This window comes from Microcebus murinus, chromosome 7 (assembly GCF_040939455.1).
Source record: "Microcebus murinus isolate Inina chromosome 7, M.murinus_Inina_mat1.0, whole genome shotgun sequence".
Lineage (NCBI taxonomy): Eukaryota > Metazoa > Chordata > Mammalia > Primates > Cheirogaleidae > Microcebus > Microcebus murinus.
Window position 1 is genome coordinate 22,102,383 of NC_134110.1, and position 12,529 is coordinate 22,114,911.

The 12,529-nt window shown below is 44.5% G+C and overlaps 1 protein-coding gene across 2 annotated transcripts in view; it reads right to left on the reverse strand.

Annotated features, from left to right (window-relative positions):
• ATP10A (ATPase phospholipid transporting 10A (putative)) overlaps positions 1-12,529 on the reverse strand; it is a 152,460-nt gene that overhangs the window by 16,143 nt on the left and 123,788 nt on the right. For both annotated transcript variants that reach the window (XM_076004887.1, XM_012760152.3), the window contains exons 11-13: positions 9,250-9,353; positions 9,028-9,154; positions 4,510-4,694 (exon numbers count right to left, since the gene is read on the reverse strand). In XM_076004887.1, coding sequence (XP_075861002.1) covers positions 4,510-4,694; positions 9,028-9,154; positions 9,250-9,353 — 416 coding nt within the window. The remainder of the gene's footprint in view (positions 1-4,509; positions 4,695-9,027; positions 9,155-9,249; positions 9,354-12,529) is intronic.

Genomic DNA, 12,529 nt, shown 5'->3' on the forward strand with positions numbered 1-12,529 from the left:
GAAATTCTTCAGACAAAAAGGAAATCATGCCACAAGGAAACTTGGAACATCTTTTGTTTGCTAACACCTAATATACAACTGAATCACACCCTTTACCAACTGGATATAATTGACACTTGTAGACCACACCAGCTAACAACAGCATAATACAAATTCCTTTCAGGTGCACATGAACATTTACCAAAGTAGATCATACACTGGGTCATTAAAACAACAACAACAAACAAATAAACTTTTGCAAATTTAAAAGAATTAAAATCATAAAAAGCATGTTCTCTGACCATAATGAAATTAGATTAGAAATCAGTAACAGAAAGACAACAGAAACCCCAAAAACACTTGGAAACGAAATAAACACTTTTAAATAACTTATAAAGATGGCCTCATAAATTGTTAATAATAATTAATGATGATGGCCAACATTATTTTAATGCTAAATTTTGTTTTGAAATAAAAATAACTCCTGACCCATACTCCTCACAAATATAGATGAGAAAATCCTCAACAAAATATTAGCAAATAGGATCCAGCAATATATAAAAAGAATAATGCACCACAAACTACTGGAGTCTATTCTAGGAACACAAAGCTGGTTCATTATTTACAACATCAATGTAATGTACCATATTTGTAGTTGGTTGTAGCAGTTGTATGAAAAACCATTTGACAAAACTCAACATCCATTCATGATTTAAAAAACTCTTAGATAAGAAATTTGCCCAACCTGATAAAGAGCACCTACAGGACCTATACAGCAAACATTATACTTAATGGTAACAGACTGATGTTTTCTCTCTAACATAAGAAATAAGGCAATGATGTCCACATTCACCACTCCTAATCATCCTCATGCTAGAAGTCCTAACCAGTGCAATAAGGCAAGAAAAAGAAACAAAATGAAGGCAGATTGGAAAGGAAGAAGGAAAATGTTCTTTGTTAGCAGATGACATAATTGACTCAAAGAAAATCCCAAAGAGTCTAAAATAAATTCCTAGAACTAATAAGCAAGCTTACTGGAACAAAGAATATAAAGTTACCATACAAAAATCAATTATATTTCTATATACAGTTGACCTTGAGCAACACAGTTGGAATTCTGAAGGTCCACTTATACTCAGATTGTCTTCTGCCTCTGCTACCCCTGAAGCAAGAAGACAACCCCTCCCTGCTCCTCCTCAGCCTATTCAATGTGAAGACAACAAAGACACAAAGACAAGACCTTTATGATGATCCACTTCCACTTAATGGACAGTAAATGTATTTTCTCTTCCTAATGATTTTCTTAATAGCGTTTTCTTTTCTCTATCCTGTCTTATTGTAAGAATACAGTATATAATAAATATAAGATAAAATATGTGTTAGTTAACTGTTTATGTTTATCAGTAAGGCTTCTCTAATCAACAGAAGGCTAGTAGTAAAGATTTTGGGGAGTCAAAAGTCACATGCAGATTTTTGACTGCTTGGTGGGGGTGTGAGGTTTGGCACACCTAACCCCCATGTTGTTCAAGGGTCAACTGTACTATAAACAATTGCAAGATAAATTTTAAAAATACTATTTATATTACCTCCAAAAAAGTTATACAGTTATATAGGTAGTCCCTCACTTATAATGGTTCAACTTAAGATTTTTCAACTTTATGATGGATTTATGCATTTTCAACTTATGATATTTTGGCCTACAATGTATTTATCAAGACATAACCTCATCTTAAGTCGAGGAGCATTTGAACTTGGGTTTATATCTAATAAAACATGTATATGACATGTATCCTAAAAATTATAAAATGCTGATGAAAGAAATGAAAGAAGACCTTAAAAGTTGAGAGATATATCATGTTCTTAAATTAGACAATCACCATAATAAAAATATCTTCTGTCCCCAAATTGATATATAAATTTAACACAATTCAAACCAAAATTCCAGCAGGAATTTTTGTAGATAGGGAAAAATTGATTTAAAATTCAAATATAAAGGCAAATGATCAGACTTGCCTAAACAATTCTAAATAAGAATTAAGTTGGAAGAATCATACCACTTACTTTTAAGACATATAAAACACTACAGTAATCAAACTACTACAGTCAATGTGACATGGTATTGGTGAAGGGATAGATGCATAGATCAATAGAACAGAATAGAAAGTCTAGAAATAGACCCACACAAATATGACTAATTGATTTTTGACAAAGGTTCAAAGGCAATTCAATGGAAAAAAGATAGTTTCAACCAAATTGTGCTGGATTAATTGGACAGCTACATGCAGAAAGAGGAAGTTTGACCTAAACCTCATATCTTATGTAAAAATTTACATGAAATGGAGTATGTCTATAGATAAGATGTTAAGCTGTAATGCTTTTAGAAGAAAACCTAGGAGAAAATCTTCATGGTTAGGCACATCTTAGACATCACATCAAAAGCATGATCCATAAAAAAAAGTGAATTAAAACTCATCAAAATTAAAAACCTTTGTTTTGTGAAAGACACTATTAACAATAAAAAGACAAGACAGGGATAAAATATTTGCAAATCACATATCTGACAAAGGACTTATATACATAATATATGAAGGATTCTCAAAAGCAAACAAACAACTCAATTAAAAAAAGGAAAAATATTTGAATAGACAATTCATCAAAGAGGACATATGAATGAGAAATAAGCACGTGAAAAGACGTTCAACTTCATTAGCCACTATCAAAATGCAAATTAAAAACCATAATGAGACAGCACTACACATCCATTAGAATAGCTGGCAGAAAAAAAAATCAATGACAACACCAATTGCAAATGAGGACCGGAGCAAACAGCACAGCACTCTGGAACACAGGCGGGCAGCTTCTCACAAGCTTAGATGCACACACTCGACATGTGACCCAGCAATCTCACTCCTGGGGATTTACCCTAGAGAAGTAAAAACTTACGCCCACACGAAAACCTGTACACAAACATTTACAGCAGCTCTACTCACAGTTGTCAAAAAAGAGAAACAACTCCAACGTCCTTCATGGAGCGCATGGATATACAAAGTGCGCCAATCCGTATCGTGGGACAGTACTCAGCAGTAAGGGGGAATAAAGTACAGAACCACAAGCTCTCAGAAGAATCTCAGAGATGCTATGCGACGGGCAAGAAGCCAGCCTCTCAAAGTTACACACTCTGTTACTCTGCTTTGCATTCTAGAAAAGACAAAACTATAGTTACGGAGAACAGGTTAGGGGCTTTCAGAGATTAGGGAAAGAGGAAAGTTACAGCTACAAAGGAGTAGCATGATGGAATTTGGGGGCTGATACTCTCCTGGATATTGGTTATGGTGGTGGTTACACGAATCTATGCATGTGTTAAAATTCACATTAACTATATAACAAAAAAGTCAGTTTTACTGTACACTAATTTTTAAAAAAATTAAATACAGCAATGACCAGGTCATCAGGTCAACTGTTAAGCATAAATCTCTAAACTTTCTTAAACAAGTCCCTTTAAAAATGTAAAAGGTCCTGGCCAAGGTGCAGGCTCTGAAGCAGGGGGGCTGGGAGTAGGTGTGAGAAGGAGGGGTGTGTTTTGGCCCATGCGGAAGGGAAGAGAGGGCAGGTCTTGGAATGGTGGGAGTCTGGATGGAAAGGGACCTTACAGTCACTGGCTGGAGGTGAAGGGAGGGCTTGCAATGGTGCCTGCGAGGACATGAGAGCATTAGCTGGCAGCCTTTGCTACATTTACAGATGTGTGCCAAGGAGGGGGAGACCCCGGAGGCCAGGAGATGGGACAGGGGCTGCTGCAGTAACTCAGAGAGCAGAAATGTTCTCTACTAAGGCCGTCTCAGAAGGGGACGCTCCCAAGTGGCTCTCAGCACAAGAGTCCCAGGGTCTTGACAGTTGACAGTGAGGGTGAGGACTGAGAGGGTTGGGGAGATGTGAATGTGAGCCCCAGAGGAACTGCGGCGGCCCAAGAGCCAGCTCAGGGAAATATTTTGAGTAGGAGGAGCTCATGCGAGGATTCAGAGCCCAGACCAGGGCAATATGTGAAGTAGATACTCCTCACATACTTGGGGGTTTAAAAAGACAAAGACAACTGGATGAAAAAACTCCCCAGTGCCTCTTGAGGCATCTCAGGACAGCCGAGGGTCGAGAAGCCAGTGCTAAATGATCCACTGCCCTGGTTCCACTTCTTAGGTACACATGGAATCGTAAACTCTGATCTACTGACATGGACAGTATGTCAGGAAAAGGCAGGGTAAACTTTGCATTAATAAAGCCCAGATGTACATTCCTTTGGTACTAAGAAATTCCAGCAAATTCCACATCTTCCCAGGCAGTGACAAGCCCCCGAAACACAACACAGGTGCCAAGAGGAATGCAAAGGGCAAGGGTCCTTCTCACAACAGCTGCCAGAAATGGAAGCTCTCCCCATCCCTCACCCAGCAGCCTCTGGCAGAGCCCCATGTAGGGGGTCCATTGGACATAAGACCACCCCACCGTGGGGTGGGGAAGCAAAGCCCCCTCAAATCCACCTACCTGGGATTCGGCATTCACAGTGATGACTTCCTCTTCGTGGTCCAGTAGTTTGCAGGCATGCGCAATGTTAATGGCTGTTTCCTGTTTGTCACCAGTGAGAACCCAAATCTGCAGGCCTGCTTGACGCAATTTAGCAATGGTTTCAGGGACTCCCTCCTGCAGGCGGTCTTCAATCCCAGTGGCACCTGGTAAAAGGGACAAAAGTGTGAGTGAGCCCCTCCTCACCTGTCTCCACATCCTGCTGGGGTGCAAATGCCACACCCCAAACACAGCAAAGACGGGCGCTGGCACAACCCCTGTTGACTGGGACCTGCTCAGGTCTTGGCAGCCAGTCACCTGCCACTCGATGACAGGAAGTTCCGTCTGGAAGTGCGCTTTGGGGACTCGCCATTTCAGCACAGCAGTGGACGCTTTCCACAGCTTTCTAGACGTGACTCAGTCGAGAATGTGTAAGAATAGCCATGAGTCACCCCACATAACTACGTGTACTTACAACAGAATCCCTTGGCTACTTTCTAACACGCAGCAGCTAACTTGTAACTTTACAGATAACCCGAAAATGAAGTGCATGGCAAGGTGTCGGGAACATCGACATTCTGAGGGATAAAAAAGTCTTAAAAATTACCCATCCTATGTCAAGTTTCTGGTGAATAACACTCAAAATGTTCATTTTCAACAATGCTTATTACCAGTCGCTATTGAGACACACTGCACAGAAAATCCATTATTTCTTGAAAGCAACATTATCCTGGATATACTTTTTCCACAAACATGAAGAATTCATGAGGAAGGTTTTCCATTTTTGGTTTCAGTATATTGGGAAAAAAATACTATTCAGTGCAGAAATATGCTCAGGCCTGCCTTAGTTTTTCATCTGTTTACAACTCAGTGAGATGGTTTTTGTCTTCGTTGATCCAGAAGTGAGCTGCGGCCTCCAGGCCTGGGGCTTGAGCCCAGCCTGAGGGTCCCCGGTCAGTTCTCTACTCCTTATGCCACGCTGCCCCCGTGGCGGGATGCTGCTAAAGACCGAATGTTTGTGCCCCCCAGACCCACAGGTTGAAGCCCTAATCCCCAGTATAATAGTATTAGGATATAGGGGCCGTGGGGGTGATTAAGTTTAGATCACGAGAGTGGGGCCCCCATAACGAGATTAGTGTCCTTATGAAACGAGACACCAGAGAGATCATCTCTCTTTCTCTCTGCCATGTGAGGACACAGCAAGAAAGCAGCCATCTATCTGCAAGGCAGGAAGAGGCCCCTCACCAGACAATGATCTGCCAGAGCCTTGATCTTGGACTTCCCAGCCTCCAGAACTGTAAGAAGTCAATGTCTGCTGTGTAAGGCACCCCATCTGTGGTATTCTGTTATAGCAGCCCAAACAGACCAAGACACCCTTACCTCTCCTTCTCCTAAAATGAGCGAGATGGTGGGCACAGGGAGGGGGAAGACAGAATTGAGGTATAGTACACACACATAAGTGCACAGTTCTTAAATATACCTTTGGGTGCACGTTCACAAATCACATACCTATGTAATCAGCCCTGAGCTCAGGAAGCAGAATATCACCAGCTCTGCAGAAGCCCCTTTCAGTGACAAGCGGATAGTCTCTCTTCCAGCTCCTGCAGCCTGGGCCTAGCTCCCACTTGAGGAATGTACTGGAAGGTTAAGTGGAAACTTGGGAAGTGTCCAGAAGGGAGGCGTTGCACTCGTGCTGCACTCTGCTCTGAACCTGCGACCACAAGTCTCAGTGGAAGGATCAGGCAGGGTGCAGGGCCTATACGCTGCTCAGGCATGAAGGCAGGGCACCCTCCACGCTCCCTGTGAGCACGTCCCTGGCACCCAGGCGCCGTGTGGCCACCTGGTCTTGGCCTCTCTCCCCTCCCCCAGTCTCATCGCTATAACGTGTGAGTTTGAATCAAGCACAGAATAGTACTGGACTGAGAAACAGAGCTATGGAAGGTCTGTCTGCTTCAGCAGAAACATGGACGAGGAGAAAGAGCAGCCCTTTTATTAATAAAATGATCTGAAGCATTGTGTCTTTTTTGGCTTTCCAAGGTAGATTGTTTATGATGTAATTTATATGACTTTGAGTAAAAGCCACCTTCTGTACAACCTGACCCTGAGGAGAGCCTGGCATTCCAGAGCATCACAGCGCAGGGAGTGGAGTTCAGAGCCGACCTACTGCAACCATGCAGCTCTGTGCTCGCGGCTCGGGCAGTGTTTCATGGCAGGGGAAAGGATTCCACCAACAGAGAGGTTTTGGGTGACATTGAGAGAAACCAGCAAGGACACTGAGGAACATGAGCAGAACACGGTCACTGGAATTTAGCTTCCTGCCCAGAACCTTACAGAAAAGAAAATTCCAATAATAAAGTGTGAATGGCGACCCTTTCCACTAAAGATATTTATATGTGGTTCTCTGATGCTATTTAATATAAGCATCTAGATGAAATAATTTAGAAAGAAAATTTTGAATATTAAATATATAAACAGCTTCCTTAACTTTTCTCAAAAATGAGCTGAGGGGTTGGAACCAAAATGCCCTGCCCATGGGTCAGCTATGACACTACGATAGTGGTGGCTTTTATATTCTTCAGCTCAGGACTTATCACTTGAAATATGATAAGTGATGGCAAGTAGTTAACAACCGGCTGTGGGAGGGAGGTTGATTTATTGCATTTGCCCATTTCTGTGGTATAAGTACTTCCTCCCACCTTGGCTGACTTCAATCTACCAACATAGTATCAAAAGGCGATGTGAAATTCCTACAAGTTTACGCTAAATAGCAAAAGGCTACTGCAAAATTCTTGAAAATTTATCTATGGGCTCTCACCAGCAGGCACGAGCAATCTCCAGTACACAGCTGGTGCCAACTGTGGGCAATCCAGTGATTCTTTAACTGATACAGATCAGGGCCATTTTAATACGTGCCTGGAGGGACACAATCTGCCTCAGGATGACAGAAGAATGTGGCTGAATCAGAAACCTGAACAACCTTGATAGCCAAGACACGGATACCCAACAGAAAGAACTGGAACAACCAATCACTATAAAATCCTGCTTTTAGATGTTGACATAATCGCCCAAGTAAAAATTACAGAATCCAAGCAAGGACAAAACTCCTGTGACAAAGACCTAGGACGACGAGTTGATCTTAAGTCCTAGGTGAGCCTAGGCGGTAGGGCTGTAAAAACTCAGGATATGTTAACAGAGATATAACATCTGGGCCAAGGGAGGTGACGGACCCCTGGAAGAAGGTACAGGAGGTAGATTCACTGCATCTGAGAGGTCAGAACTGTCCAGGAGGAAAGCTGCCCCCAGGGACAGCACTTTGGTGAAGAGCTGGAGAGAGGGCTGGTCAGAGAGGTTGGGTAGGTGCATCCAGGAGAACTGCAGGACAACCCTTATCCCACGGTCTGCACACAGCGTCTTTCTGGGCAGCCCCATCTAGGTGACACCTGTCCTGGTTTGATAAATAACACACCAGTAGCCTAAAGCAGGCACAGCCACTTTTGAGGCATTTCACTTAATTCACATCAGAGATTTTGCTTGTTAGGCCATTGGGTCTCTGGATCCCAGGGCTTTTTGAGTAGTGCAGGGCCTCCCATAAGATATAAAGTGTGTGCATGTATGTGTTGTACCTAGTGTACAAAATCTTATTAAATATTAACTATACTTTATATGATATATGTAGGTAGAGAGATCTAGGAGTCCCAACTTGTTTGCCCAGAAAATGAGGCCTAGTGAATGTCAGCCTTTCTGGGTTAAGTGAAGATGAACTTCCCAGGGCTTTGCACAGCAGGCGTGGGATCTGACCAAGCACCCAGCATGGACGCAGGTGTACAGCACCCTCCAAACTAGCTCCTTGTGTACAGCACGTATACAATGACTCTGCTAATTTAACAGATGCTTTAATGAATATAAAGTCAATTAAATATTTTAAATATTAAATTAAATATTAAAATAAGTATTAAAGTAATAAATAATTTAGTACTAACACTAATATTCATTAAATACTAATATGAATACAGTACGACATATGGACATATTCCAGTAAAAATGAGGCCATTTTCTTTTGATCCACACTGGCTCTGTGACACATTCATAAGATGCAAGAGGCAGCAGTTTCTGGGGCCCCAAAATTTCTCTCTGTTTCCTAGGGTAGGGTTTGGGGGGCGAGGGAAGGTAGAGGAACTCTTTCAACTATCAATTATCAGAAGCCTTGCTCCTCCTCTCATTTTTTTCCCTCTCATCTCTATTTTTAATAGAAAATCAGGGTTTAAGGGGAGGCAAGTTGGTGGCTGTCTGGGGGTTCTTGGGGGGCAGCATCTGAGCCCCACAGAAACGGGTATGGGGAGAAGCTTCAATCTAGGACCCTCCAGCCTGGGGCCACGCTAGAGCCAGGCCAGGCAGCTCCTCAGCCGAGCCCAGCGTGTGCAGAGCCGCGTCACCTCCCCTCCGAGCGTCTCTGCAGAGTCGACACCGCTCCACAGGACTCGCGGCTCCCAAGCTCATTACCCAGCAGGTGCAGATTTGTCTCCAGGCGAATGGCGGACTGGAAGAGGAGCTCCTCGCGGTTGTCCACGGAGGATTCTGCTTCTAAGTGGCTTTGCAACCAGCAGGCATACTCTTCTTTGCTCAGAACCTATGTGAGACACACTGTTAAGTGCCAGCGCCAAGCGCTACACGCTGCTGCAGTGCCACCGGCACGTGCGCCCTGGCGGAGGAGGCGCCACTCACCCTCTTGGCGATGCACAAGGTGCGCAGGCCTTCTACCGCGTACATGTTGAGGAAATTCTGAGTCTTGCTACGGATCTTTTTTTGATGCCTTCCTCTGGCGTCATCTAGGTCGGAGCACAAGCGGAAACAGGTAAAAACTGCAGCGGCCTGCAGAACGCCCTCAGCCCTCCTAGACTTACCTCACGTCCATCTCAGCACTGCAAACAGCACACACATTTTCATACAGAAGTCAAAATAAAAACGAGCTGTTATTTTTATAAAGGAAACTCATCAAAATGCAAAGTTGTGGCTGTTTCTAACATCCTTTGTGGAAATGAGAAACTCAAGAAAACAAAAACCTCATCAAAAGCGATCTGGCTTCCTTTTGTCCAGCCTATGAAATGGAAGTAACATTCTTCTCATTAATGAAAAATTACAGGTGATAGAAAGTACAGTTTCTATCCTCAGAACATCCCTCACTAGTAGTGTTGCCAGAATCAATGATGCCCAAATAGTGCATAGGACATACTTCCACTAAAACATTTGTTCTTCTGAAATTCCAATTTAACTGAATACTCTATATATTTTGTTTGCCAATCTGGAAATCCTACGGCCAGCCATGAAGCCTGGGAAGGCTTGTCCACTATTCTAAGTCCACCCCATGATAAACTGGACCTGGAAGGAAACACTCTTTTATCTCCTAGACCAGGGTGCGTTCTCCATGGGGGACAGAGCCTTCAAGGGGGCGATGACTGGTTCCTGGGGAAGGACACATCTTACCCTCTCACGTACAAAGCAGATACACATACAGAACATAAACAGATGTACAGTACATCTGTGGTATTAAAATGTCACGAAAGGAGAAATAGAAAAAAAGTATCAGAAAAGGCTCGTTAAGGGGTCAATGACAGGAAGAAAAAAAGAGTTGCCCTAGATTATTTTGCTTTAGGTATTAATAGATTTCCTGAAAAGATGACGTTCAAAGTCATCTTGATTTTGACGGTCATTGTACTCCTGGAATCATGATAACATTCTTAGAAGGTGCGGGTAACCTTTTCCCACATTCTGACTGTTCTTTGAGCAAAGAGCTTTCTGAGGGGCTTTGAATTTAGAAGAAGAATAATAAAGCACTTTGTTGTCTGCGGGAGAGGGGAGGGGAGGGGAGCATTGGGCAGAAGGAGCAGCTGTGCGAGGCTATGATGCTGAGATTAACCTCGCTGGTCAAAACAAAACAGACCGAGCTGACCCTCAGGACCCTGCGTGCCCTGGACGAGGGCAGACACAGGGTGTTTCTGTGTGGGGCCATCTGCACTGGGCCTGAGACAGAGAGCACCTGGCCCTGCTGTCCCCTCCTCCACACACATTGACACACACCTGTGCCACTCTGGCAAGTCCTTGCTCCTCATTCTTAGATGACTTTTCCTTCACAGATCCCTGCTGCACTGACAGCTAGGCAGTCACTGTAGAAAACAGACGCCGGGCGTTGTGGGACTGGCTCTTTGGGAGCGCTGGGATGGTCTACATTCCGATGGAGGGTACAGGAGGGTGGAAAGAACTCAAGCTCCACGTAGACCATCACTGAGGGGGAGGGGGGAGGGGAGGGGAGCTGGAGGAGGCCTACGAAGAAGACTGTATTGGGGAGCTAGCGTGTGGATTCCCAGAGGGATTTGGTCAGCCCAGCTCTCCTGCGCTTGCCGGGGTGAGGCTGGGGGTTGCTGATTTCAGGCTAAAGTCCTGACAAAGTTCACACTGTGTTTTAGATGATATTCATGCAACATTAGCCCCTTCTTTGTGATATTCAACAGCAACCCAGGCTCTCGGTAGCTTGTCCACCTGTAGTAACGGGCTCCTAGATAAGGAGCAACACCACACGCAGAGGTGAGACCAGCGCTGCTCAGCACCTCTGCTGCTTGGCCAGCATGGCACTGAGGGGTCCAGGCTGAAGGACCCTGAGGCTGCTTCTGGGCCCTGGAGAAGCTGGTGGCACAGTGCCCGACAGATTGCTCCTGTCACAGTCTGCAAAGATGACTCACATGCCCACTGACCCATGACACAGCAGGGCTGAGACAGCTCGCCTGGCAGTGGGCTGCACCTGGAGTCCCCACCACGAGGCCACTGGTGGATGACACTCACAGCCTGCAGGGAGGCCCTCAAAGGAAGGAGGTTTTGACATGTGCAGCTGAAATTGCCCTTAGTGATATTTCCATTTTATTTTACAAATGATATTTCCCCAATAAAGAGCTTATTGAGATGATAAACGAAGAAGGTGAATTCTTGCTTGTACATGGATGTGTTCACTCAGGTAAAGAGTGTTTATGGATTTACCGAATCAATAAATGGGCAGCAATGGGGGGTGGGCCACGCATTAGGCTGTGGCCAACCATCCTTGCTCCAGGAGCAGGAAAGAATGGCCTGAGGTTCATGCCTTGAAGACCACACAAAGCAGCAAAAGCCCCCCCCCCATCAACACACAGGCAAGTGATCTTAAAGGGACTGACCCAGAGACTTGGAAAAGGGACCTAGCTGATGCCATGTGCCTATGTTACACCAGGAACTGTGCTAGGGGTCTGCATGGGGGCTTCCTTTGAGGTTGGCATTGTGTTTTCCTTTGCTGATGGTAAACTGAGGCACAGAAACAGTAAGTGACTTGTGCAGGGTCACCCAGCCAGTAAGTGTAGACCTGGGATTGGAACAGCAGGCTGTCGGTATGGGGTAGGGTGCAGTCCCTGCTTTTACCTGACACCACACCATTTCCTGTCAGGGCAGGTAAGATACGGCCACATCCTGCTCATACAGCACAGTCATGTCCACTATGGACTCAGCCAACTCCTGCCTCTTTTGGTGAAAGTGCTGTTAGCTCTTTGAAGAGAGATGTCAGATTAAATCCAGAGTGGGACACTTGTGTGCCTTCTCTGTGTCACCTGCACACAGGTAGAGCAGCTCCCTGGGCACAGTGAGCCGCCTGTAATACGCCTGCACTTCTCCACACCCTGCACCCCCACCCACAAAGTAGAGTTGAGTGATCTGTGCATAAGGACAAGGCATCACCAGTAGGGACTCCAGGGTCATTCTACAGCCCTTCTCTTGGGAAACCACTGGGGTCTCTCAAGTTCCTGAACCTTAACTTGTCCAGCGTTTATACACAGAACTTCCCTATCCAAACCCGACTTCGTGTACTGCTTGGAAAGTCCCAGAGGAAAGTGGAAATCAATACAAACTGCTAATTTTTAATTTATCCCATCAATGTCATATTTCTGACAATGTGGGAATTATGGCAATGTCATTACCTGGCCCTTCCATG